Source organism: Chelonia mydas, chromosome 5, assembly GCF_015237465.2.
Source record: "Chelonia mydas isolate rCheMyd1 chromosome 5, rCheMyd1.pri.v2, whole genome shotgun sequence".
Taxonomy (NCBI): Eukaryota; Metazoa; Chordata; order Testudines; family Cheloniidae; genus Chelonia; species Chelonia mydas.
In genome coordinates, this window is record NC_051245.2 from 133,123,391 (window position 1) to 133,150,317 (window position 26,927).

The 26,927-nt window shown below is 50.1% G+C and overlaps 1 protein-coding gene across 2 annotated transcripts in view; it reads left to right on the forward strand.

The window, feature by feature from the left end:
• The window catches only part of LOC102940274 (class I histocompatibility antigen, F10 alpha chain), a 133,589-nt gene that overhangs the window by 59,925 nt on the left and 46,737 nt on the right, over positions 1-26,927 (forward strand). The window contains exon 1 of one of the 2 annotated variants that reach the window (XM_037902413.2): positions 19,621-19,779. The exons of the other annotated variant lie outside the window; for it this stretch is intronic. Within the exon in view, the coding sequence (XP_037758341.1) occupies positions 19,713-19,779 (67 nt within the window). The 5' untranslated portion in view covers positions 19,621-19,712. Of the gene's footprint in view, positions 1-19,620; positions 19,780-26,927 lie in introns of those variants that run through there. 2 annotated transcript variants of the gene reach the window in all.

A 26,927-nucleotide genomic window follows, 5' to 3' on the forward strand; every position in this document is an offset into this window, starting at 1 on the left:
ACTAGTCCTCCCCCTCCCGCAATAATCCACCCAAACCGGGACACCACAGACCCCATGGACCTCAAACCAACCACCTGGAAGCAGCAGCAAGAAGGCAGCAAGGACACAGGCCGGCAGAGCGTGGAAAGAAAATCAAAACGGAAAGAGCCCAGTCTTTGAAAGCTTTTTTAGTTCTCTGCACATGCTCCCAGAAGAGGATGGGGCAACTGGTAGCCAAACATGCTCTAGCAGGGGAAAAAAGCTACTTCTGGACCAACAACAAAGAAAAAGGAGAAGGAACGGGACAGTGAGCGGGACAGAGAGATTTATTCAAGTGAGATGGTAATTCATTAATTCCCTGGGTTACTTCCTGGCCATTTGTGTTACTTTAGTGCCATTATGAAAACTGTTCTCAAAATCTCTGGGTCTCCTTGCCACGTGCTGTGGTTATGAAAGCTCCTTCTCAGCTCCTTTTGCTTTCCTGCTTTCCAGTTACTGTAAATATACCATTAACACAATTCTTCTTGTTTCTTCCACATTCATGTCCTAGTTCCAGTTGTTGGGGGCAGAGTCATGGGATGTGTTTTTGACACTCTATACCTTGGGGGAGCGTTATGCTTATAAGAAGCACACGGGATCTTTTCAGGGGAAAAGGCAATACGCCACATTTATTGTAAATACAACTCTTAGCGTATGCATTTATTCACACACACACACACACACACACACACACACCCCCTGCAGATGGTCTTACAGTTACCAGTTTGCTGTAGCTCTTGTCAATCTAATGGCCAGTTAGATTGAACACAAGTGAGGAGCTGGGCTCCATAGGTTGCGATCTGATGCTCAGAGGCTTTCCAGGACTGAACCCTGAGTCTTATGGCAATACACCCCAGCTTTATACTTGTCAATTCCCACTTTACTCTATGGATTTTGCAATGTCATTCTGTAATCGTTAGTACTTAAGTGGGGTTAATCTCCGGGTTTTCTGCTGTTATCATTTGGTGGTTTTGTTGGCTTCCCATCGTTAGCTCTTGTTTGTTGTCTTGCATTCAGGGGTGCCTGCCTCGCCTGTGAGGTCATCAATGCTGCCAACATGTTTAGCGTCGGATACAATGAATGTTTTCTGATTGTCTCCGGGTGTTTTCAAGTCTCTCACTTCTTCTTGACCATCTGGACATTTGTGATGGCTTTTCACACTTATTCTGAACTATGCACACATTTCTCACTCACACCAAACAATTTGATGGAGACTTTCAGACAGGATAACATTTTAGAAAGGATGATATGATTACTAAAGGGATTACAAAAGAACCTTACGCAACTTAGTTTGCAATGCAGACAAGAAACACAACTTAATTTGTAATGCAGATAAGAACAAGACCTTCTAGCAAATACTGTAAGGAAACCTTATCCTAAAACAAAAGGTGACCAGGACTGTTCTGGTCTATTCCTGCCTGAAATCAGCTTCAGACATCAGAACCTGGCTGATGCCTCTTTACCAATGGCACACGAGGCCGTTTCTTCCTGCTCTCAGAAAGGGTGGCTGGCAGAATATGGTCAGATCCTATCATACGTCAATCCATTTAATACATAATTATCCCTTATCTTTCATTATGCCAAATGCAAACATAAAATCCTACTCCTCTAGGTGCCCTGTAACCCCCATATTCCTCATCTTGGATTGAATTGTGATATTACACGTAAACCATGCCATGCAAGGGACCAGGGGAAAGGTTAGGAGCTGCCAAAAGTCACTCTTCTCTCTGTCTAGATATATGTCTCCTCAATGTCTATTAAATGAAAAGAATCGTATGGTTTTCACTGAAACATGCTGTAAGTTGTGGAATCAGCCAAAAATTACCTTCCCCAGAGGTACCGGCAAGGAAGGTCAGCAACCCCCGGGTGGGGTGTGAAACAACCCATCAATAGCCATTGTCCAGCAAGGAAGCTCCCATTCAATGATTCACCTGCATGAGGCCGCAGCAAGGGAATTGCTCCACCTTGCTGGGAGATTGAGCAATGCCCCCCCCCCCCACCCCCAGACATGCCTGGACTGGTGCTTCCCAAGCACATGGACTGAGGGTATAAAAACCAAACCCAAACACAGGGGCCCATGCTTGGCCTTTCTCCTTCACCCGCCTACATTGCAAGCAAGAAGGACACTGAAGACTTGAGACTCCAGCTGAGGGGTCTGGCCCAGATTTCAAGGGAGAAATCTGGATGCTATGGACTGCAAAATCCAGGAGAGGGATAAAAACTGCTTAGTCTTGTTGTTGCCCAGTCTATGAGGGTTGAGAGTTCAGACTGCGAGCTTAGGTGTTTATTTCTTTTGGTAACTAACTCGGATGTTTTGCCTATCAGTTAATACCACTGAAAATCTCCATTTTGTAGCCAATAACCTTGTTGACCTGTTTAACTTTACCAAAAAGAACAGGAGGACTTGTGGCACCTTAGAGACTAACAAATTTATTTGAGCGTAAGCTTTTGTGAGCTACAGCTCACTTCATTGGAATGCATCTGAAAGCTTATGCTCAAATAAATTTGTTAGTCTCTAAGGTGACACAAGTACTCCTTTTCTTTTTGCGATTACAGACTAAGACAGCTGCTACTCTGAAAGCTGCCTAGAGTAGCTCAGGGTGTGAGTACTAACCTCAGGGCAAAGTGTTACACACCAGGGCACACACCCCATGGGGATTGGGAGCTCGATATTTTGATTTCATCCACCAAGAGCCAACTCCCCAGGCACGGTAGCAGCCTGAAGAGGGAATCCCAGACACTCCCCTTGGGCACTCTGCTCTGTTGCTACCTAGGCAAGCCTGCCTTTGTGCTCGATCTGTGGTTCAGGGAGGCCTGAGCATGAGCTGGTGCTGCCAGCATCTCCCCCCACTGTCTGCAAGGGAGGAAGGGTTGAACCAGGGTCCCCCGTGTTCCAGGTCAGTGTGTGAAGCACGGTGCTGTGGTGGGGCTCTCTGCAGCGCTCCTTTTGAAGTTGGTTCCCTGAGGCTAAATAATGAAAGAGCTCGGGCCAGGGGGATTGGATCACGGGGGTTTCCTAATTCCGACCTCTCCGGTGGGTTCCTGAACTACTGGACAGTGTCACCCAAATAACATTGTTAAAAATCAATCATGAAAAGATGCGGAACTACAGAAATCCAGGGGGGTTCAGGACAGGGAGACCAATTCAGGCAATCAGAACGGCAGATATGACACATTTATAGAGACGGAAACTGGCCAGGAATTCTTTGAAACTGGCTAAACACTTATAAAAGTTTCCGTTGCTTTAAGCTGAGGGGGTTTGGGGCGAGTTATTTGTAATATGTAATATGTAAAATATGTAAACTATTTCCCTGAATCAAGTTTCCTGTGGCAGCTCAGTCCACCATGTCAGCTAGAGAAGAGTTGCGGTCCCTGGGCATTGGGCCACCCGGGGCCTTTAACACCACAGGCCTGGGAAGGGGGTGCTGTGATGGACCATCCAGTGAGGAACACAAGTCCTTCTACCATCCACCACACCCTGTTTTGGAACTGCTGCTGATGGCTCACCCCATCTGTGGTAACTGTTATCCCCTCTGCCACCCTCAATCTGGGGGTTTCCCCTTCTGCACCTACCTGGCAGGGCAGCCCCCCCATCTGAACCCCTGATCCTCTCCCCGTTTTGTCCCTTTGCCCATCCCTCCCCTCCAATTTCCCCCCTTCAGGGGGAGTTTCCCTGCCTTTGGTTGCAGGGAGCAGATGCTGGTGGTGAGTGATGGCAGCAACTTGCAGATGTTACTGAGCATGTGATAAGAACATTAGACCATAAGAACGGCCAGACGGGGTCAGACCAAAGGTCCATCTAGCCCAGTGTCCATCTGCCGACAGTGGCCAGTGCCAGGTGCCCCAGAGGGAATGAACAGACAGGAATCATCCCATGATCTATCCCTTGTCGCCCCATTCCCAGCTTCTGACAAACAGAGGTTAGGGACACCATCCCTGCCCATCCTCGCTAATCGCCATTGATGGACCGAGCCGCCATGAATCTATCTCATTCCCTGTTGAACCTTTTCATCCCAGGACCCTGCTCAGGAACAGTGAAGTAGCAAGTTCTAATAAAGAAGCAGCTTCTGATACCAGGGGAGCTGCTGTTCCCCCTACCCTCCCGTGGGGATGAGCAGCCCCCCCAGCTGTCTCTCTGCTCCTGGCCCCCTTCACCTCATCACCCCTTCAGCCTCCCTCCAAATGTCCCCTTCCCCCCATCACCTCTTCAGCCCCCCATCACTCCCTTCAGTCTCTCCCAACTGCCCCAGTCCCCCTCCCGTCATTGCCCCCCTCAACCTTCCCCCTGCCTCCCAGGCTCCTCCCCACTGAGCACTCTCCCTTCAGAGAACGGGTGGAGTTGGCCAAAGGGGCATGCTGAAACTTTAGCAGAGAATTCCTTTCTCCATTATGTTAGCTAAGCGTTGCTGTTAAATATCAGCTGACGAATGCAGCATTTGAAACAATCTGACTGTACATCCCTTGCCCTCTCAGTTACTGTAGTTCTCACACCCTCTGCTCTTGTGAGCTCACCACATGACACGGTGTCTTATTACCATAGCATCTTGGAGATTACAAGGGACCTAAGTTTATGAGGTAAAAAATGAAGCATAACTCCTTCCCTTCCCCCTTTTGACTTAGGAAAAATAAATCCTGTCCCCTCCCCCAGTCCCAACCCGGCCCCACCGGAGCTGCTGCAGCCAGGAGAGAGGTGCCTCTAATCTGGCCCTGAGCTGCTGTGGTGAGAGAGGGCTGGGGGGAGCCCTCTCTCCGTGGGGCAATCTGCACCCTAAACCCCTCATCCCCAGCCCCACCGCAGAGCCCACACCCCCCAGCCGGACCCCTCACACCCTTGCACCCCAACCCTCTGCCCTAGCCCTCAGCCCCTCATCCCTGTCCCCACCCCACAGCCCACACCCCAGCCCTCTGCCCCACCTGAGCCCCCTCCCACACTCCAAAACCTTCAGCCTCACCCCTACCACACACTCTCCATGTGCAGAATGAATTTTGGAATCTGCACCAAGAGACAGGTGAGGGGTCACACCTCACTTCCCTATTGGTGCACATAACAAAATTCATTCCCTACACGGACCTAACAAATTAGAGGAAACACTGCTCCTGACTTTCAACCTGTCTGTCACATCTTGAATCTCATACATTGACCGATGGGAATAAAGGGCTCTCAGGTGACCTGCAGACCAACAGTTGTTCACAGGAATTATTCAGCAAGTATTTTAGAAGACCTAGAACAAGAGAGGAGATCACGAACTGCTCAGAGACAATTAATGAAGAGAAGCAGCAAGATTAATCCCATACATTGGATTGGTTGTGACTCATTTGCCTGATTTGAAAGGAGACCAAAAGGACCTGAGTCTCCTCGCTGTCGATAGCCCCCTGCTCAGCCAATCAGCATTGAGATGCTGAGGGGTGGGAGGCTGAGAGGTCTCACCAGATGTCTCAAAGGACAGCCCAGGTCACCATCAGAGGGGATCACTCTCAGATCCGGACCCACCTCTTTGTGAGGACCTCCCGCAATGAGAGCAACCCCCCCTCCCTCGCCCACACGCCACACACACCCCTCCTTGGTAGAGGGAGGGAAACTGGGAAAAGGGAAAAAAGAAGCAAGAGAAGAGGAGAAAGGAGGAAGGAAAGAGGAAAAGGGAAGCCAAAAAGGATAAACTCTAAGTCCCCAGTGATTCCAAGTGTCAAAGTCCGAGGTAGGAAATCAAATTCTGCCCCCTTAAGCCAGTGTTTTCTGTGCCGAGAATTCTGCCTGCACCAGGTGCATCAGACCCAACAGGTTCCAAACCTCTCGGAACCTCTGACCTTGTCCAAGGGAAGTTCGTTTTCTGGCACAGTCAGTGGTGGGAAAGGAGAAAACTCCACAGAGGCTCCTCCTCATGCTCACAGAAGTGAATCCTAATTCTCTCCCCGTCCTCGAGGGGAGACCTGGAGAAGGAGACGTGTGGCAGCAAAGCCGGGGGGGTCTCAGAGACTGCCCTGGCCCTGCACCTCTGCCCTGCCCCGCTGATGTCGGGGTCTCTCTGTGAGGTCACCCCCTCCCCACCACCTTTGCCCAATGGGCTCAGTTCCTGCAAAAGGCCTTGGTGATGTCACTGCCCCACCCATCCCTCCCCTCCAAGCTGATGTCCTGCCCCTGCCCAGCCTCTGTGGAGGTTGGAGTTGTTGCCCCTGGATCTCGGGTTGCCAACTTCCGCACCCAACAAAACTGAACACCCTTGTGCCGCCCTTCGCCGAGGTCCCGGCCTGCTCACGCCATCTCCCTCCCCTCCGTCACTCCCTCTCCCCACGCTCACTCACTCGCTCATTGTCAGCACGCAGAGGAGGGCTGGGGAGGGTCCCTTTTCAACTGGGTGTTCTCGGGACGGACCTGGGAAGGAGGGCTGCCTGCCAAGCACCTTTAGGAGGAGGTGTCCCTCCCTGTCAGAAAATCATCTCGCTCCCTCAGCTCAGTGATGGCCTGAATTGCTCCTTCTCCCTGCAGAGCCAGAGGATTGAAAGCAGCAACATCAAACCCCTGTGTAGCTAGCAGGAATGAACACAAACACGCCCTTGTATCTGAACAGATGGTTACTTTTACCCTTGGGAAACTACAAGCCTAAAGGGAAAGGCGGTGGCACCAGGTCTAAGGAATAAACACAACACAATCATCATCGTTGTGCCCATTGTGACTGCAACATCTTTTTATACACGTCTCATTATCATTCGTGCATTCTTTTCTCTGGAGCCCAGACCTTGGCTATACCTTGACCAAGAAGTCTGGATCTTGATGAAAATAATCGCCCGCCCTGGTTAATGCATTCAGGCATTGTGCTACCATAGGGAGGTTTCATTTCCCTCCTCAATTTCACACAGAGACACAATTTCCTTTGCACGGATGATCCAGGAGCAGCAAAACCTCCCTGTGTCTCTTGTCTGAGCCAGGGCATTCAATTCCTTTGACACTTTCTCCCCTGCAATAGCAAAGGTCAAATGGGGGACGTGGCCATCTTCAGCCCTAACACTGAGATATCGGCTCGGCTCTTTCTTTATGCTGCTGTTGTTAGTCCATGAAACATCAAGGATGGAATGCAAGGCTGAGTTCACTCACCAACCCCTGACAAATGTCAGTTCCCCAGAGAAAACCTGACCCCTGCTATTGGAATGATAGGCTGGTGATCTGAATGGGAAAGGACTGTCTGAATTGTCAAGGTCAGGAACGAACAACGATCTACAGCAATGTCATGAACACAAACACACTCTAATCATGCTCCAGACGGAAGGGAAATGGGCAGGAATTCCTGCTGTCCAGCAATGGACACACTTACACCCCTGCACAGCAGTGAGTGTGCCGGGGAGGCTGGTCAGAGCAAACCATTTGAAGTGATAATTCAGTGAGAAGAGAATCATAGTGTAGTGAGGCAATTGTCCATCAGGTACTTGTGGCTGAGTGGTTAAGGGGATGGACTAGAAACCCCTTGGGGCTTTCCTATGTAGATTTGAATCCTGGCACCTATGGAAACATTGAACTGTTCTCATTGCTGTAGTCTTCATGCCGGAGCATCCATGGTGCTAACTGGAGGTAGATCTGGTCTCACTCTTAGGCTGGCTACACTTAAAAAGCTCCTGTAGCACTCTGGAGTAGAGAGTTGCTACAGTGACTGGAGGGGATTTCCCACTGCTCTAGCGACACTGAAAGAATACAGAGACTGAATTCCCACCCCACCTCCATAGGAGCTCTCTGCAGTTGAATTGTTCTGCAGCCAGCTTCCCATTAGAAATGCTGTTGTGGGACAGACCCAGACCGAAATTGAGTGTTTCCACCGACGTGCATAGGCTGAAATTGTGGAAAAGCAGCATCACTTGCCCCATAACCTCAGCTGTGCAGAACACACCACCATCCACAGCCTCAGAAACAACTCTGACATCATAATCAAAAAGCTTGTAAAGGAGGTACTGTCGTCATCATGAATCAGTAGGAATATGAACAAGAGGCTGCTAGGCAGATCTCCAACACCACTTTCTAAAAGCCATTACCCTCTGATCCCACTGAGGGTTACCAAAAGAAACTAGACCATCTGCTCAAGAAACACCTTGAAAAAACACAAAAGCAAATCCACACAGACACACCCCTGGAACCCCGATCAGAGGTATTCTATCTGCTACCCAAGATCCATAAACCTGGAAATCCTGGATGCCCCATCATCTCAGGCCTTGGCACCCTGACAGCAGGATTGTCTGGCTATGTAGACTCCCTCCTCAGGCCCTACGCTACCAGCACTCCCAGCTATCTTCACGACACCACTGACTTCCTGAGGAAACTACAATCCATCAGTGATCTTCCTGAAAACGCCATCCTGGCCACTATGGATGTAGAAGCCCTCTACACCAACATTCCACACAAAGATGGACTACAAGCCGCCAGGAACAGTATCCCCTGGTGACTGAACTTTGTGACTTTGTCCTCACCCATAACTAGTTCACATTTGGGGACAATGTATACCTTCAAATCAGCGGCACTGCCATGGGTACCCGCATGGCCCCACAATATGCCAACATGTTTATGGCTGACTTAGAACAATGCTTCCTCAGCTCTCATCCCCTAACGCCCCTGCACTACTTGCGCTATATTGATGACATCTTCATCATCTGGACCCATGGAAAAGAAGCCCTTGAGGAATTCCACCATGATTTCAACAATTTCCATCCCACCATCAACCTCAGCCTGGACCAGTCCACACAAGAGATCCACTTCCTGGATTACAGTGCTAATAAGCGATGGTCACATAAACACAACCTTATACCGGAAACCTACTGACCGCTATTCCTACCTACATGCCTCCAGCTTTTACCCAGACCATACCACACCATCCATTGTCTACAGCCAAGCTCTACGATATAACCACATTTGCTCCAACCCCTCAGACAGAGACAAAGACCTACAAGATCTCTATCAAGCGTTCTTACAACTACAGTACCCACCTGCTGAAGTGAAGAAATAGATTGACAGAGCCAGAAGAGTACCTAGAAGTCACCTACTACAGGACAGGCCCAACAAAGAAAGCAACAAAACAGCACTAGCTGTCACCTTCAGCCCCCAACTAAAACCTCTCCAGCACATCATCAAGGATCTACAACCTATCCTGAAGGACGACCCATCACTCTCACAGATCTTGGGAGACAGGCCAGTCCTCGCTTATAGACAGCCCCCCAACCTGAAGCAAATACTCACCAGCAACTACACACCACACAACAAAAACACTAACCCAGAAACCTATTCTTCCAAAAAAAGCCCGATGCCAACTCTGTCCACATATCTATTCAGGGGACACCATCACAGGTCCTAATCCCATCAGCCACGCTGTCAGAGGCTCGTTCACCTGCACATCTACCAATGTGATATATGCCATCATGTGCCAGCAATGCCCCTCTGCCATGTACACTGGCCAAACTGGACAGTCTCTACGAAAAAAAAATAAATGGTCACAAATCAGACGTCAAGAATTCTAACATTCAAAAACCAGTCGGAGAACACTTCAATCTCTTTAGTCACTCGATTACAGACTTAAAAGTGGCAATTCTTCAACAAAAAGCTTCAGAAACAGACTCCAACGAGAGACTGCTGAATTGGAATTAATTTGCAAACTGGACACCATTAAATTAGGCTTGTATAAAGACTGGGAGTGTGTCCTAAATATAAAGGGAAGGGTAAACACCTTTAAAATCCCTCCTGGCCAGAAGAAAAACCCTCCTGCACAGAAATTCGCAAGTCTTCTGAGACCTGAAGAAGTTTTTTTTTTACCTAAGAGCAACTAGAGGGGTTTTCTGCCTATTTGCCTGGAGAGAAAGGTGTTACATTTTTTTTTTTTTTAGGATTTTTCTGTAGCCTGACAATCACTATCAGAGAATATAGGTATCATATTACAACAGAGCAAAATTTTACAAGCCAAGTTTTTTTCTGTTTGTTTGTTTTATTTCTAACTCTCGGGTGTAAAGTTAGTTAAAAACAGAGAGGCAAAGATGACAGAAACCAAGACACAACACAAATTGGAGTAAGCCAGACTGGAAGCAGCGAAAGAGGCAGAAAAAGCCCTAGAAGCTGCCCACAGGAGAGAAATGGAGGCAAAGGACAAAGAAATGGAGACAGTGAAAGAGGCAGAAAAAAACCAAGAGGCTGCCCACAGGAGAGCTATGGAGGCAAGGGCCAAAGAACTGGAGGAGAAGGAAAAAGAAAGGAAGCATGCACTGGAGATGGAGAAGGCAAAGGCTCAGCAGAATATACCAACAAACCCTAGCAATCCTTCTCCAGGTACCACTTCCCATCCCAGAAAGTTCCCCACCTACAAGGCAGGCAATGATACCGAGGCCTTCTTAGAAAACTTCAAAAGGGCCTGCCTCAGGAACAGCATCTCTACAGACCAATACATGGTAGAGCTGAGGCCGCAGCTCAGTGGACCCTTAGCTGAGGTGGCGGCTGAAATGCCGAAGAAACACATGAACAAGTATGAACTGTTTAAAACCAAGGTGAGAGTCAGAATGGAGCTAACCCCCAAGCATTCCCGTCAGCGGTTCAGAGCCCTAAGGTGGGAACCAGACGTGTCATTTACCCAACATGCCTACCACATTGTGAAACTTTGGGATGCCTGGATATCAGGAGCAAGTGTTAAATCTCCAGAAGATTTGCCCTTCCTAATGCAAATGGAGTAGTTCTTAGAGGGTGTTCCTGAGGAAATAGAAAGATACATCCTAGATGGGAAGCCCAAAACTGTAATCGAGGTGGGGGAGATTGGAGCCAAATGGGCGGAGGTGGCAGAGAAGAAAAAAACTGGTCTCAGTGGGAGCAAATACCAGAAGGGGCAACCTCAGACCACACCCTACTACTGGGGGCAGCCCAAGAGCCCACCTACCCCCCAAGGAACCCTCCAGCCACCTTATCGTCCTGCCACACCATTCTCCAGCAACCCACCTCGCCCCAGTGACCCGTCAGCTGGACGATGTTTTAAATGTCATGAGCTGGGGCATGTAAAGGCCAACTGCCCCAAGAACCCCAACAGATTACAGTTCATTGCACCAGAATCACACCAGAGGTCCTCAGGCCCAGATACCTCCCAGATAACCCTTGGAGCAGAGGGAAACTGTGAGTGTGGGCAGGAAAAAGGTCACCGCGTGGAGGGACACCGGAGCACAAGTGTCGGCTATCCATGCTTCCTTAGTGGACCCCAGTTTAATCAACCCAGAGATCCAAGTGATGATTCAACCCTTCAAGTCCAACTCTTTCAATTTCCCTACAGCCAAGTTGCCTGTCCAGTACAAGGGCTGGTCAGGAACATGGACTTTTGCAGTCTATGATGATTATCCCATCCCATGCTGTTGGGGGAAGACTTGGCCAATCGTGTGAAGCTAGTCAAGAGGGTGGGAATGGTCACCCGCAGCCAGGCTAAGCAAGCTGTCGCGCCTAGCTCTGTTCCGGAAACTTCTACCAGGACCTGGTCAGAGGTGATGGACCCGGACCCCAAGACAATGTCTGCAACAGCAGTAGTGTATCCAGTCCCAGAGACCAAGACAGAGCCAGTCCCAGAACCGGAACCGGCAGAACAACTAGCACCAGACCCATTGCCAGCACTGAATCCAGTACTTGCAACCCCAACACCAGAGGGCCCCACCGACCCTGAACTGGCAGCAGCCCATAACCCTACACAAGAGGCTCAGCCAGAGCCTGAATCCCAACATAGTGCACCAGCGGAGAGCGGTTCACAGTCAATGGAAACAGCCCCATCCCCTATATTGCTTCCAGAGGGACCAAGCCTAAATCCACAATCCAATGAGGAACTGATGTCTCCAGCATCAAGGGAACAGTTCCAGACCAAACAGGAAGCAAACGAAAGCCTCGAGAGAGCTTGGGCGGCGGCACGGAGCAACCCACCACCTCTCAGCTTTTCTAATCGATCCAGGTTTGTTGTAGAAAGAGGACTTTTATACAAGGAAACTCTTTCTGGTGGACACCAGGAAGACTGGCATCCGCAGAGACAGTTGGTAGTTCCAACTAAGTACCGGGTAAAGCTCTTGATCTTAGCCCATGATCATCCTAGTGGCCAGTCTGGGGTGAACAGGACCAAAGACCAGTTGGGGAGGTCATTCCACTAGAAGGGAATGGGCAAGGATGTTTCTACCTATGTCCGGTCTTGTGAGGTATGTCAAAAAGTGGGAAAACCCCAAGACCAGGCCAAAGCCCCTTTCCAGCCACTCCCCATCATTGAAGTTCCATTTCAGTGAGTAGTTGTGGATATTCTGGGTCCTTTTCCAAAAAAGACACCCAGAGGAAAGCAGGACATACTGACTTTCATGGATTTTGCCACCTGATGGCCGGAAGCAGTAGCTCTAAGCAACACCAGGGCTAAAAGTGTGTGCCCGGCACTAGCAGACATTTTTGCCAGGGTAGGTTGGCCCTCCGACATCCTCACAGATGCAGGAACTAATTTCCTGGCAGGAACTATGGAAAGCCTTTGGGAAGCTCATGGGGTGAATCACTTGGTTGCCACCCCTTACCATCATCAAAAAAATGGCCTGGTGGAGAAATTTAATGGGACTTTGGGAGCCATGATATGTAAATTCATAAATGAGCACTCCAATGATTGGGACCTAGTGTTGCAGCAGTTGCTCCTTGCCTACAGAGCTGTACCACATCCCAGTTTAGGGTTTTCCCCATTTGAACTTGTATATGGCCGCGAGGTTAAGGGGCCATTACAGTTGGTGAAGCAGCAATGGGAGGGCTTTACACCTTCTCTAGGAACTAACATTCTGGCCTTTGACACCCACCTACAAAACACCCTCCTAACCTCTCTAGCCCTTGCTAAAGAAAACCTACAGGATGCTGAAAAAGAGCAAAAAGCCTGGTATGATAAACATGCCAGAGAGCGTTCCTTCCAAGTAGGGGACCAGGTCATGGTCTTAAAGGCACTCCAGGCCCATAAAATGGAAGCGTCGTGGGAAGGGCCTTTCATGGTGCAGGGGCGCCTAGGATCTGTTAATTATCTTATAGCATTCCCCACCTGCAACCGAAAGCCGAAGGTATACCATATTAATTCTCTAAAGCCCTTTTATTCCAGAGACTTAAAGGTTTGTCAGTTTACAGCCCAGGGAGGAGATGACGCTGAATGGACTGAAGGTGTCTACTATGAAGGGAAAAGTGCTGGTGGCGTGGAAGAGGTGAACCTCTCCATGACCCTTGGGAGTATGCAGCGATAGCAGATCCAGGAGCTGTGCACTAGCTATGGGCTGACATTCTCAGCCACCCCAGGACTGACTGAACGGGCATACCACTCCATTGACACAGGTAATGCTCACCCAATTAAAGTCCAACCTTACCGGGTGTCTCCTCAAGCTAAAACTGCTACAGAACGGGAGATCCAGGACATGCTACAGATGGGTGTAATCTGCCCCTCTGGCAGTGCATGGGCATCTCCAGTGGTTCTAGTTCCCAAACCAGATGGGGAGCTACGTTTTTGTGTGGACTACCGTAAGTTAAATGCTGTAACTCGCCCAGACAACTATCCAATGCCACGCACAGATGAACTATTAGAGAAACTGGGACGGGCCCAGTTCATCTCTACCTTGGACTTAACCAAGAGGTACTGGCAGGTACCGCTAGATGAATCCGCCAGGGAAAGGTCAGCCTTCACCACACATTTCGGGCTGTATGAATCTAAGCCCTGGTCTACACTAGGACTTTAGGTTGAATTTAGCAGCGTTAAATCGATGTAGACCTGCACCCGTCCACATGATGAAGCCCTTTATTTCGACTTAAAGGGCTCTTAAAATCGATTTCCTTACTCCACCCCTGACAAGTGGATTAGTGCTTAAATTGGCCTTGCCGGGTCGAATTTGGGGTACTGTGGACACAATTCGACGGTATTGGCCTCCGGGAGCTATCCCAGAGTGCTCCATTCTGACTGCTCTGGACAGCACTCTCAACTCAGATGCACGATTGTCTGCCGTTGCTCTGACGCAGGGAGGGGCGACTGACGACACGGCTTACAGGGTTGGCTTACAGGGAGTTAAAATCAACAAAGGGGGTGGCTTTACATCAAGGAGTATTTCAGGCAGGACTTCACGGAGGGTTCCAATAAGAAATGGTGCACCTAAGTTATTGTTCTTATTGGAACAAGCAGGTTGGTCTGGCCTCTGATTGATACATGGCTAGATTTACCTGGCTGCACCTTCTCTGTGAGTGACCGCAGTGTGACCTAGAGGAATGAGTCCCCTAGACGGGGGGCGGGGGGTGGGGGTTGCAAATGAGTACAAAACAAATCAGGTCTATTTCTTGTTTTGATCCACTCCATCTATCTTTTACATCTTTGGCTGGCAGCAGACGGTGCAGAAGGACTGCATGCCATCCGCATCTCATGGCTGTTCGGCAGAAGATGGTACAAGAGGACTGCTAGCAATCCGTATCGCCTGCCTGCTCACCATAAGATGGTTCAATAGGACTGACTGCAGGACTAAAGAGAATGACCTGATCAAGTCACTCCAAATTTAGTCCCTGCGCCCATGTCTGCCCAGGCGCTCCTGATCGACCTCACAGAGGCGACCAGGAGCACCTCGGACATGACGATGATGGCTACCAGTCCTACTGTACTGTCTGCTGCCACAAGGCAAGCGGTTGCTGCTGCTGTGTAGCAATGCAGTACCACGTCTGCCAGCACCCAGGAGACATACGGTGATGGTGAGCTGAGCGGGCTCCATGCTTGCCATGGTATGGCGTCTGCACGGGTAACTCAGGAAAAAAGGCGCAAAACGATTGTCTGCCCTTTCTTTCATGGAGGGAGGGAAGGAAGGGGGGCCTGACGACATGTACCCAGCACCACCCACGACAATGTTTTAGCCCCATCAGGCATTGGGATCTCAACCCAGAATTCCAATGGGCAGCGGAGACTGCGGGAACTGTGGGATAGCTACCCACAGTGCAACACTCCGGAAGTCGACGCTTGCCTCGGTACTGTGGAAGCACTCCGTCGAGTTAATGCACTTAATGCACTTAGAGCATTTTCTGTGGGGACACACACACTCGAATATATAAAACCAATTTCTAAAAAACCGACTTCTATAAATTCGACCTAATTTCGTACTGTAGACATACCCTAATGTACTCCCTTTTGGGCTGCGGAATGCACCCGCCACCTTCCAAAGACTTGTAGATGGTCTCCTAGCAGGATTAGGAAAATATGCAGTCGCCTATCTTGACGATGTGGCCATATTTTCGGATTCCTGGGCAGAACACCTGGAGCATCTACAAAAAGTCTTCGAGCGAATAAGGGAGGCAGGACTAACTGTTAAGGCTAAGAAGTGTCAAATAGGCCTCAACAGAGTGACTTACCTTGGACACCAGGTGGGTCAAAGAACTATCAACCCTCTACAGGCCAAAGTGGATGCTATCCAAAAGTGGCCTGTCCCAAAGTCAAAGAAATAGGTCCAATCATTCTTAGTCTTGGCCGGATATTACAGGCGATTTGTACCGCAATACAGCCAAATTGCCCCCCACTGACAGACCTAACCAAAAAGAAACAGCCAAATGCCGTTCAGTGGACCGAAGAGTGTCAGAAGGCCTTTAACCAGCTTAAAGCGACACTCATGTCTGACCCTGTGCTAAAGGCCCCAGACTTTGACAATCCATTCCTAGTAAGCACAGATGCGTCCGAGCATGGTGTGGGAGCAGTTTTAATGCAGAAAGGACCGGATCAAGAATTGCACCCTGTAGTGTTTCTCAGCAAGAAGCTATCTGAGAGGGAAAGCAACTGGTCAATCAGTGAAAAAGAATGTTACGCCATTGTCTACGCTCTGGAAAAGCTATGCCCATACGTTTGGGGATGGCGTTTCCACCTGCAAACCGACCATGCTGCGCTACAGTGGCTTCAAACCGCCACGGGAAATAACAAAAAGCTTATTTGGTGGAGTTTAGTGCTCCAAGATTTTGATTTCGACATCCAACACATCTCAGGAATTTCTAACCAAGTGGCTGATGCACTCTCCTGTGAAAGTTTCCCAGAATCAACTGGTTAAAATCGTCCTTGAGATGTGGAAAATATTGTTAGTCTTTATATACTTGGTAGTATATTTAGAGGTGCGTGTGTCTTATTAACTCTGTTTTCTCCTAGAGCTCCAGGAAGAAATCCCAGCCAGCGTTTCACGCTATCTGTGATTTGGGGGGCGTGTCATAAATATAAAGGGAAGGGTAAACACCTTTAAAATCCCTCCTGGCCAGAGGAAAAACCCTTTCACCTGTAAGGGGTTAAGAAGCTAGGATAACCTCTTTGGCACCTAACCAAAATGACCAATGAGGAGACAAGATACTTTCAAAAGCTGGAGTGGGGAGAAACAAAGGCTCTCTCTGTGTGTGTGATGCTTTTGCCAGGGACAGAACAGGAATGGAATCTTAGAATTTAGTAAGTAATCTAGCTAGATATGCATTAGATTCTGATTTCTTTAAATGGCTGATAAAATAAGCTGTGCTGAATGGAATGTAGATTCCTGTTTTTGTGTCTTTTTGTAACTTAAGTTTTTGCCTAGAGGGATTCTCTATGTTTTGAATCTAATTACCCTGTAAGGTATTTACCATCCTGATTTTACAGAGGTGATTCTTTTACTTTTTCTTCTATTAAAATTCTTCTTTTAAGAATCTGAATGCTTTTTCATTGTTCTTAAGATCCAAGGGTTTGAGTCTGTGTTCACCTATGCAAATTGGTGAGGATTTTTATCAAACCTTCCCCAGGAAAGGGGGTGTAAGGTTTGGGAGGATTTTGGGGGGAAAGACGTTTCCAACGGGCTCTTTCCCAGTTATATACCTGTTAGACATTTGGTGGTGGCAGCGATAAAGTACAAGGGCAAAAGGTAAAATAGTTTGTATCTTGGGGAAGTTTTAACCTAAGCTGGTAAAAGTAAGCTTCGGAGGTTTTCATGCGGGTCCCCATATCTGTACCCTAGAGTTCAGAGTGGGGAAGGAACCTTGACAGAGTGGATGTGTCATTATACAAAGTAAAACTATTTCCCCTTGTTTATTTCCCCCCCCCACACACACACACACTGTTCCTCACACATTCTTGTCAACTGCTGGAAATGGTCCACCTTGATTATTACTACAAAAGGGTTTTTTGGGGTTTTGTTTTCCTCTTCTCTCCTGCTGGTAATAGCTCACCTTAACTGATCACTCTCATTATAGTGTGTATGGTAACACCCATTGTTTCATGTTCTCTGTGTATATAAAATCATCCTACCGTATTTTCCACTGCATGCATCCGATGAAGTGGGCTGTAGCCCATGAAAGCTTATGCTCAAATAAATGTGTTCATCTCTAAGGTGCCACAAGTCCTCCTGTTCTTTTTGTCTGTGTTGTTGTTGTTCTCTCAGCTGGAGAGACACAGAGAGCAGCAGGGTATGCTGTAAAGCTTGGACCAGGTATGAAAAATCATCAGCATCATACCTAGAAATCAGCCATTTGGAACCACAGATATGTAAGGAGAACAGGAAACATTTAGTTTAGACATGATCAGGTTTATCTCTTTATTTTGGGCTTGTGGATTCCTCTATGCTAAACACAGGTGATTTTGTAACCTTTAAGCTGGACCCCAAGAATGCCATTCTTGGTGCTGAATCCTTGCAGCTGCTCTTTTAATATCTAGCAACTGCCTGATTTGCCACATGTTCTTTCTTTCTTTCTTTCTTTCTTTCTTTCTTTCTTTCTTTCTTTCTTTCTTAATAAAATTTACCTTTTTAAAGATCATGCTTGGATTTCTGTGTCTTAAGAGGTCTGTGCACATGTTTTTCAGTTAGTTGGTGGCAACAGCGGATTTCTTTTTCTTTTCCTTTTCTCAGCTCTTCCCCGGAGGCGGGGGGGAAAGAGCTTGGGGGTATCCCACGGGAAGGAATTCCCAAGTGCACCTTCCTGGGCTCTCAAAGGGGTTCTGCACTTGGGTGGTGGCAGCATTTACCAACCAAGGCCAGGGGGATCTGTAACCGTGGGTGTTTAATACAAGCCTGGAGTGGCCAGTATTAATTTTTAGAGACTTTGTGGATCCCCACCTTCTGCACTCGAAGTGCCTGAGTGGGGAATCAGCCTTGACAACACCCCAGACGGGGAAGTTCCCCATTAGCCTGGCTCCCCAGACCAGGAGAGACCAGCCCAGGGCAGTGTCCAAAGCCCAGTGATACTAACACCCACAAGAAGAAAAGGAGTAATTGTGGCACCTTAGAGACTAACAAATTTATTTGAGCATAAGCTTTCGTGAGCTACAGCACACTTCATTGGATGAATGCAGTGGATCCGATGAAGTGAGCTGTAGCTCACGAAAGCTTATGCTCTAATAAATTTGTTAGTCTCTAAGGTGCCACAAGTCCTCCTTTTCTTTTTGTGTATACAGACTAACAGGGCAGCTATTCTGAAACCTGTCTAAGGCCCACAGTGACGGTACTACAGCAAGGGGCAAACTTCACAGGCCCCAGAGCCTTGGTACCTCCTCTCCCCGCAAGCGGAGGAGACGAACCAAAAATAGTTCCCAGAAATGATGTAAACAGCCAAGTGACTTGCAAAAGCAGAGAACATAAAGGGGTTAGATCATCCTCTGCCTGTGCGTAGATCAGGGGGTGGAGCCAGGACTCCTGGGTTCTCTCCCTTGCTCCGGGAGAGACGTGGGGTCTAGTGGGTAGATCGGGGGCTGGAGCCAGGACTCCTGGGTTCTCTCCCTTGCTCTGGGAGAGAAGTGGGGTCTAGTGGGTAGATCGGGGGCTGGAGCCAGGACTCCTGGGTTCTCTCCCTTGCTCCGGGAGAGAAGTGGGGTCTAGTGGGTAGATCGGGGGCTGGAGCCAGGACTCCTGGGTTCTCTCCCTTGCTCCGGGAGAGACGTGGGGTCTAGTGGGTAGATCGGGGGCTGGAGCCAGGACTCCTGGGTTCTCTCCCTTGCTCCGGGAGATACGTGGGGTCTAGTGGGTAGATGGGGGGCTGGAGCCAGGACTCCTGGGTTCTCTCCCTAGATGTGCGGCTTCCAGGGCAAGTCGCGGCCTCTCTTTGTGCCTCTCTCCCCGGCCGCGGACGGGGCAGGGACGCTGTGGCGGGGCCGGGGTTCCTGCGGTCACTGCCCGCGCAGGGAGCGCGGCGGCGGGTTCATTCACTCCCTCCACACAGGGGTTCAAGGCCCGGGCCCGGCAGACACGGACCGGCCCCGCCAAGGCGCCGCGGGGCGGTCTCCGGCCGGGGGCTGCGGGGGTCGGACGGGAGGCGCTGACGGGCCGGGGGCGGCGGGGACAATGGGGGGGGGGGGCTGGGAGCGCCCGGCCCGAGCTGTGCCCCCCCTCACGCCGACCGCCCCCAGCAGGGGCAGCGGCCCCCGGCTCCAGCCCCGGGCGGGGACCAGCGGGCTCCGGGGAGGCGGGGCCGGGCCGGGCGGAGCGAATCGCTGCCCCGGTCCCCGCAGCCCCGCGGCCGCGTCCCCCCAGCGCCAAACTCCCCGCCTCAGACTGTCCTGCCCCGCCGCGTTCTGCCCAGCGACCGGTGACGCGACCGGGCCTGTGCGTCGCTATTGGCGGGATGTTCCCTCCCCCAGCCAATCCCTGCCGCGGGGCGGTTCCCACGGGAGGGGGCGGGACTCGGAAGGGGCCGGGGCCGGGCCTGGACAGGCCGAGGCGAGGCCCAGCGAGGAGTCCGGCCGCGCAGCTCGAGGGGTCCGGGCATGGCCCTGGCGCTGCGCCTGCTGCTGCTGCTGCTGGGGGCTGCCGCCCTGCCGGGGGGCCGCTCCCGTGAGTGTCGGGGGGAGACCCCGGGCCGGGGGGTGCGGGGAGGGGGGAGCTGGGTGTCGGGGGGGGCAGCCGGGCCGGGCGGTGTCGGGGGGGACCTGGGGGTCGGGGGGGGGCAGCCGGGCCGGGAAGTGCCGGGGGGGGGCAGTTCTGGCCTCTGTGTTCAGAGGTGTCGGGAGACCCCCCCGCGCCCCCCCCGTCACTGAGCGGTCGCTGACAGGGATCAGTGACGTTGCTATAGTGACCGGGGGGGGTCCTGCCCCCCTTGTGCCCGGCGCTGCCGGGGGCTGCGGGGACAATGTGCCGGGGGGGCTGAGCGCCCCTGACCCGAGCGGTGACCCCGGCATCCAGCGCCGACCGCCCCCAGCCGGGGGGGCGGCCCCGCTCGGACCGGCACCCATGGGTGCTGCACCCGCCGGCAAGCCCCTCGCGGCCCCGTGAGGCTCCCGGCTGCGGGGAGTCCCCGGGGCCAGGGGCTGCCCAGGCTGGGTCTCTGCCGCGTCTCCGGGCCGGGCGGGGCTCTCAGACCGAGCCCTGTGGGCAGAGCCGGGCTGACAGAGGGGGGTAAATTGACCCCCATGGCCCAGGGTTCAGTGACGGGACTCTCGGGCCGTCCATGGCTCCCAGAAGGTGCTTCAGTTTGACCCCCAGGGCCTGGACTCCTGAGCCTGGCTTGTCCTCGGCTACGTGGGGCTGAGCTGTGTCCGCCCCCGTCTCCTCGCACCCCCAGTCAGCCATGGGCCTGGGCGGCGGGTGGGTGGGTGTGGGGCCCCCTCTTTAGGGGAGGCGAGCCCCCAGGCCTGCCCCTTCTGCTTGTGCCCCTCCCCCAGCGGCCGGGGCCACGAGTCCCCCTCGGCCGGAGGAGTCTGGGGCCAGCCCACGCCCTGAGTCTCTGCCTTGTCCCCCACCCCACCTGCCTGGAGCTGCCCCGGGCCAGCAAAGCAGCAACTCCCCTCCCCAGACCCCAACCCCTGAAGCCCCTCGCTCTCCTCCGGCAGAAGCATTTGCTGTGCCCCACGCAGGTTCCCGGGCAGCCGAGGAGGCTGGGTTTGCTGCTCGGCTTCCGGGAGTCCAGGGAGGTCACTGATGAACCCAGGAAGCTGAAGAGCACATCCAGCCTCCTCAGCCCCCCGGCATTGCATGGGGGATAATAAAGCAAAAACTTTCCTCCACAATCCTGCAACTGGGCGTATGGCGGCAGGGGAAGGCGGAGCCTCCACTGGCCTCTTATACCCACCACGCCTGTCCATGGCAATGGGTCATATCTGTCGTGGATGCACATCTTTAGAGGTGTCATCCTAGGGAAGAGATGTTAACCCCCTTTCTGTCTCTGGCTGCGTGTTGGTGCCACGGGGGGCGGGGAGGGGAGACTTTGGAGCCCCTGGAAATGTGCATTAATCAGGTCTTAGTTTGGGCGTGAGCTCCCGTTGCAGAGAACAGAACAGGTGCTGCGTTTGTGCCGTTAGGATGTCCTGTAGCTGCCGGATAAAGAGCTTCCGGATCCCATTGAGGGTGGGATGAGGAGAGGGGAAGGCACATCCTGCTTTTCCAGGCATGGATTTGAATCTTCCTTGTTCTCCATGAGACAGCCACAGAGCCTCCTGCACTGGTTTAACTAAACCAGTTTAACTCACACCTTAACTTAAACTGGTGTGAATTTGTGGGTAGAGAAAGCCACGGTTTTAACAATGAAGTTTAAACAGTTGGAATAAACTTTTTAGGGCTGTTTTACATGCAGTGTTTGTACTATTTTTACACCAATCACTTAGGCTGTGTCTACGGTGCACACCTTACAGCGGCCCAGCCGCTGTAAGGCACGCAGTGTGGCCGCTCTTTGTTGGCAGGAAAGAGCTCTCCCGCTGACAAAATAAAACCACCCCCAATGAGGGGCAGTAGCTTTGTTGCTGGGAGAGCGTCTCCCTCCTACAAAGCGCTGTCCCTACCGGTGCTTCTCATCGGTAAAACTTTTGTGGTTTGGGGTGTGTTTGTTTTTTTTTCACACCCACCGATGAAAGTGCAGTGTGGACATAGCTTTAGTGTGGACACTGTTGTACTCAAGGCTTAAATTGTCATAGGAGTATTTCCCGGAGCCCCCAGGCCTCCCCCACATTCAACAGCATCAGGCTGGAGTCAAGGTTTGAAAATATTTACTGGAGCTCCGCTCCTGCTGAATGTAAACCCTGGTTATACAGATTATTCCCCTACGTTTACTGGTGTAAAGCATGGCTGTACCGATAGCACTGCACTTGCCGTAGGGATTTTAATTATTTTGAGGAACTAAAACTCTTTTGGTTTTGAACTATTTGGGTGAAAAGAAACAAACAACCAAATTCAATATTTTAAAGCCGAAGAAAAACGGTGTGGAGCTGGCCTCAGCGTAGGGTTGCCAACCCTCCAGGATTGTCCTGGTGTCTCCAGGAATTAAAGGTTAATCTGCAGTTAAAGATCGTGTCCTGTGATGAAACCTCCAGGAATGTGTCCAACCAGAACTGACCATTACGATGAGTGTAATGTGTTCGGGGCAGGGACTGTCCCTTGCTCTGTCTGCACAGCTCCAGCCCCCGCATGGTTAAAGCTGGGCTGTGCTAGCATGACATGAAATAATAATTCCTTCCCCTCTCATGTTCTCGGGTTACACGCCCGCCCCTCAAGTTCTCCAGCTCACTGTCGAGTCTTTCACAAAAAAACAGGGCCAACAAGACAGGCCTTTCTAGTGGGAAAAGCAAGCCAATTTAAAAAAATAAAGCTCCCTGCTATCCTCATCCTCAGCAAATGAGACATGACAGGTCGGTTGGGGATAGGCTATGAAGGGCCTCACAGCTGAAAATAGGCAGCTTCTATTTGATGAGAAGGAGGAGCCAGTGGAGGAAGGCAAAGAGGGAAGTGACATGGTCAGATCAAGGAGCTAGGAAACGATCTTTTCAGCATCTTCTGAAGGGATCTGAGTGGGCTAAGTCTGCGTTTGTCAAGGCCAGAGAAAAGGATGTTGTAGCAGTTGAGACATGAGATGCTGAGAGCCTGGGCGAGAGGTTTAGCTGTGGGGGTGGACAGGAAAGGCAGTGTCTTAGAGATGCTCGGCAGAAAGAGTCAGCAAGATTTAGGCATAACCTGGATGTGAGGACCTAGAGAGAGCTCCAAGTCAAAGATGAAACCCAGGTTATGGTCCTGAGTGGCAGGCAGGATGGTGACGTTGTCCACAGTGACTGACAAAGGAGGTAGAAGGGAGGTCTTGGGAGGAAGATTGGGAACTCTGTTTTAATCACATTGAGTTTGAGCTGATGACGAGAAAGCCACAAGGAGATGTCAGAGAGACAGGCCAAGATTTTAGTTTGTGCTGAAAGAGACAGTTCGGAAGTGGATTGGTAGATCTGTGAGTCATCAGCATGGAGATGGTAGTTGAATTTGTGTTTGCAGATGACTTTGCCCAGAGATAAGGTGTCGAGGGAGAAGAGAAGGGGACCATGACAAAACCCCATAGAAAGCTGGAGGGGGATAAGGAAGATCCTCTGACGGACATGGTGAAGGAGTGATTAGAGAGGTCAGAGGAGACCCAGGAGGGGACAGAGATAAAGAAGCCAAGGGGGACAAGATTTCAAGAAGAGCCTGGCAAATGGTGTCAGAGGCGACTGGCAAGCCAAGGAAGGTGAGGATGGAGCACTGATTTTGAGTCTTAGTTAGGAAGAGTCATTAGAGACTTTGGCAGGAGCGATTTCCCTGGAGTGCCAGGGGTGGAAGCCGGGGTGGGGAGGGTCTTGGAGGGAATGGAGGACAGGAACTCCAGACAGCAATTGCAGAGGCACATTCAATGAGTTGAGAGATGAAAGGGAGGTGGGGCTGTAGCTAGAGAGGCAAACCGAATCAAGGGTCTTTACGATGGAAGGTGCTGAAGTGTGTTCATATTGTGAGGGGGAAAGAGCCGGAGGAGAGTGAGAGGTTAAAGAGATGAGTAAGGGAGGGAGGAGAGCGGGTGTGAGGGAGATCAGGAGATGGGATGGGGTCTGTGGGGTGAGTGGAGGGGTTAGGAGGAGAGCAGATGGAAAAATGTCCACATCAGCAAGGGATAGGGAGGTAGGAATTGAAGGAAGGGGAGGAGGACTGTCATGTTTTATTGTCATGGATACACATGACTGGTGCTGTCAAACATAAGAACGGCCACACTGCGTCAGACAAAGGTCCATTTAGCTCAGTATCCTGTCTTCCGACAGTGGCCAATGCCAGGTGCCCCAGAGGGAATGAACAGACCATGTAATCATCAAATGATCCGTCCTGTCGCCCATAGGGACACCATTCCTGCCCATCCTGGCTAATAGCCATCAATGGACCTATCCTCCATGAATTTATCTAGTTCTCTTTTGAACCCTTTAAACTCTGTTTAAACCCTTGGCCTTCACGACATCTTCTGCCAAAGAGTTCCACAGGTTAACTGTGCGTTGTGTGAAGAAATACTTCCTTTTGTTTATTTTAAATCTAATGCCTGTTAATTTCATTTGGTGACCCGTAGTTCCTATGTTATGAGAACGAATTGTTATGTACTCCTTATTTACTTTCTCCACGCCAGTCATGATTTTATAGACCTCTATCATATCCTCCCTTAGTGATCTCTTTTCCAAGCTGAAAAGTTCCAGTCTTATTAATCTCTTCTCATACAGAAGCCATTCCATACCCTTCGTTATTTCTGTTGCCCTTTTCTGAACCTTTTCCAATTCCAATATATCTTTTTTGAGATGGGGTCACCACATCTGCATGGAGTATTCAAGATGTGGGCATCTCGTGGATTTATACAGAGGCAATATGATATTTTCTATCCTCTTATCTATCCCTTTCTTAATGATTTGATTTTTTGACTGTTGCTGCACATTGAGTGGATGTTTTCAGAGAACTATCCACAATGACTCCAAGATCTTTCTTGAGTGGTAACAGCTAATTTAGACCCCGTCATTTGATATGTGTAGTTGGGATTCTATTTTCCAATGTGCATTCCTTTGCAATTCTCAACATGGAATTTGATCTGCCATTTTGTTGTCCAGTCACCCAGTTTTGAGAGATCCTTTTGTAGCTCTTCACAGTCTGCCTTGGACTTAACTTTCTTGAGTAGTTTTGTATCATCTGAAAATTTTGCCACCTCACTGTTTACCCCTTTTTCCAGATCATTTATGAATATGTTGAATTGGACTGGTCCCACTACAGATCCCTGGGGGATACCACTGTTTACCTCTCTCCATTCTGAAAACTGGCCATTTATTTCTGCCCTTTGTTTCCTATCTTTTAAGCAGTTACCAGTTGGTGAGAGGACCTTCCCTCTTATCCCATGACAGCTTACTTTGCTTAAGAACCTTTGCTGAGGGACCTTGTCAAAGCTTTGTGAAAATCCAAGTACACTATACCACTGGATCCCCCTTGTCCACATGCTTGCTGACCCCCTCAAGGAATTCTAGTAGGTTGGTGAGGCATGATTTCCCCTTACAAAAATTGTGCTGACTCTTCCCCAACAAATTATGTTCATCTGTGCGTTTGACAATTCTGTTCTTTACTGTAGTCAACCAATTTGCCTGGTACTGAAGTCAAGTTTACCGGCCTATAATTACTGTGATCACCTCTGGAGTCCTTTTTTAAAATTGGTGTTACGTTATCTGGTCATCTGGTCATCTGGTACAGAAGCTGATTTAAATGATAGGTTACAGACTACAGTTAGTAGTTCTGCAATTTCACATTTGAGTTCCTTCAGAATTCTTGGGTGAATACCATCTGGTCCTAGTGACTTATTGCTGTTTAGTTTATCAATTTGTTCCAAAACCACCAGAAATGATACCTCAATCTGGGACAGTTCCTCATATCTGTCACCTAAAAAGAATGGCTCAAGTTTGGGAATCTTCCTCACATCCTCAGCCATGATGACTGATGGAAAGAATTCATTTAGTTTCTCCGCAATAGCCTTATCATCATTGAGTGCTCCTTTAGCATCTCAATTGTCCAGTGGCCCCACTGGTTGATTAGCCGGCTTCCTGCTTCTGATGTACTAAAAAAAAATTTTTCGCTATTACTTTTGGAGTCTTTGACAAGCTGTTGTTCAAATTCTTTTTTAGCCTTCCTAATTATATTTTACACTTTAATTTGCCAGAGTTTATGGTCCTTTCTATTTTCCTCACTAGGATTTAAGTTTCACTTTTTAAAGGATGCCTTTTTGCCTCTCACTGCTTCTTTTACTATGTTTAGTCATGGTGGCACTGTTTGGTTCTCTTACTATGTTTTTTAATTAATTTTGAGTATACATTTAAATTGAGCCTCTATTATGGTGTCTTTAAAAATTTTCCATGCAGCTTGCAGGGATTTCACTTTTGGAGCTGTGTCTTTTAATTTCTGTTTAACTAACACAGCTCTGGAACAGTTCCTGGGGTGATCCGTTCAGTGTGTCAATCCCCTTAGGGTCACGCACTCTCACTGGGGTAAGCTGCTTGGCTTCATCGCCTCCTGGAACTGAACTTCAGAGCCTTCAACACCCTGCTTCATGCCGTGAGCTCCCCTCAGGGAGAGCACCTGAACTAGACTCCTGGGGAAGGCTCCCTGCGACTTCCTGACTCTGGAGTGACTCTCAGCCAGTGTTGTAAAAACAGGAGAGTTTATTAGGTGACTAGAACACAGTGTAGAACATCCTTAGTTAACATAGAGAACAGAAAGTGACAGCAAAATCCATCTGGGTCTGTCCAGGACCAAGAGCTCTCTCTTTAGTTCCAATCCAGAAGCTTCTCCTCCCTCCAACAGCCCACACTTAGCCCTGAGAGGCCCCCTCCTTAGTCTTTTGTTCTTGTTCCTGGCAAACATTGTCACCTGGCCTCCTCCTCAGCCTTTTGCTTTCCAGCTGATCCTGGAACTGGGGAACAGAGGGTCAGATGGGCCATCACCTTAGAAGCTGAAGTCATGGAGGATGAGTGTGGGAGGCTGGAAGGGAGAGCCGTGGTGGGGACCAGAGAGGGCTGACAAAGGGAGGAGCTGGGTGGATGGCAGATGACAGCAGCGTGGAGGGGAGAACAGAGAAATTAGGTGCAGGGCTGGGCAAAAGAAGAGATGGGGAGAGGGAGGGGCTGGAAGCAGCAGGAACAGGAGAGGAGACGCCTCCGTCCCATCATGGTCTGATCCCAGGCGAGTGGGAGGGG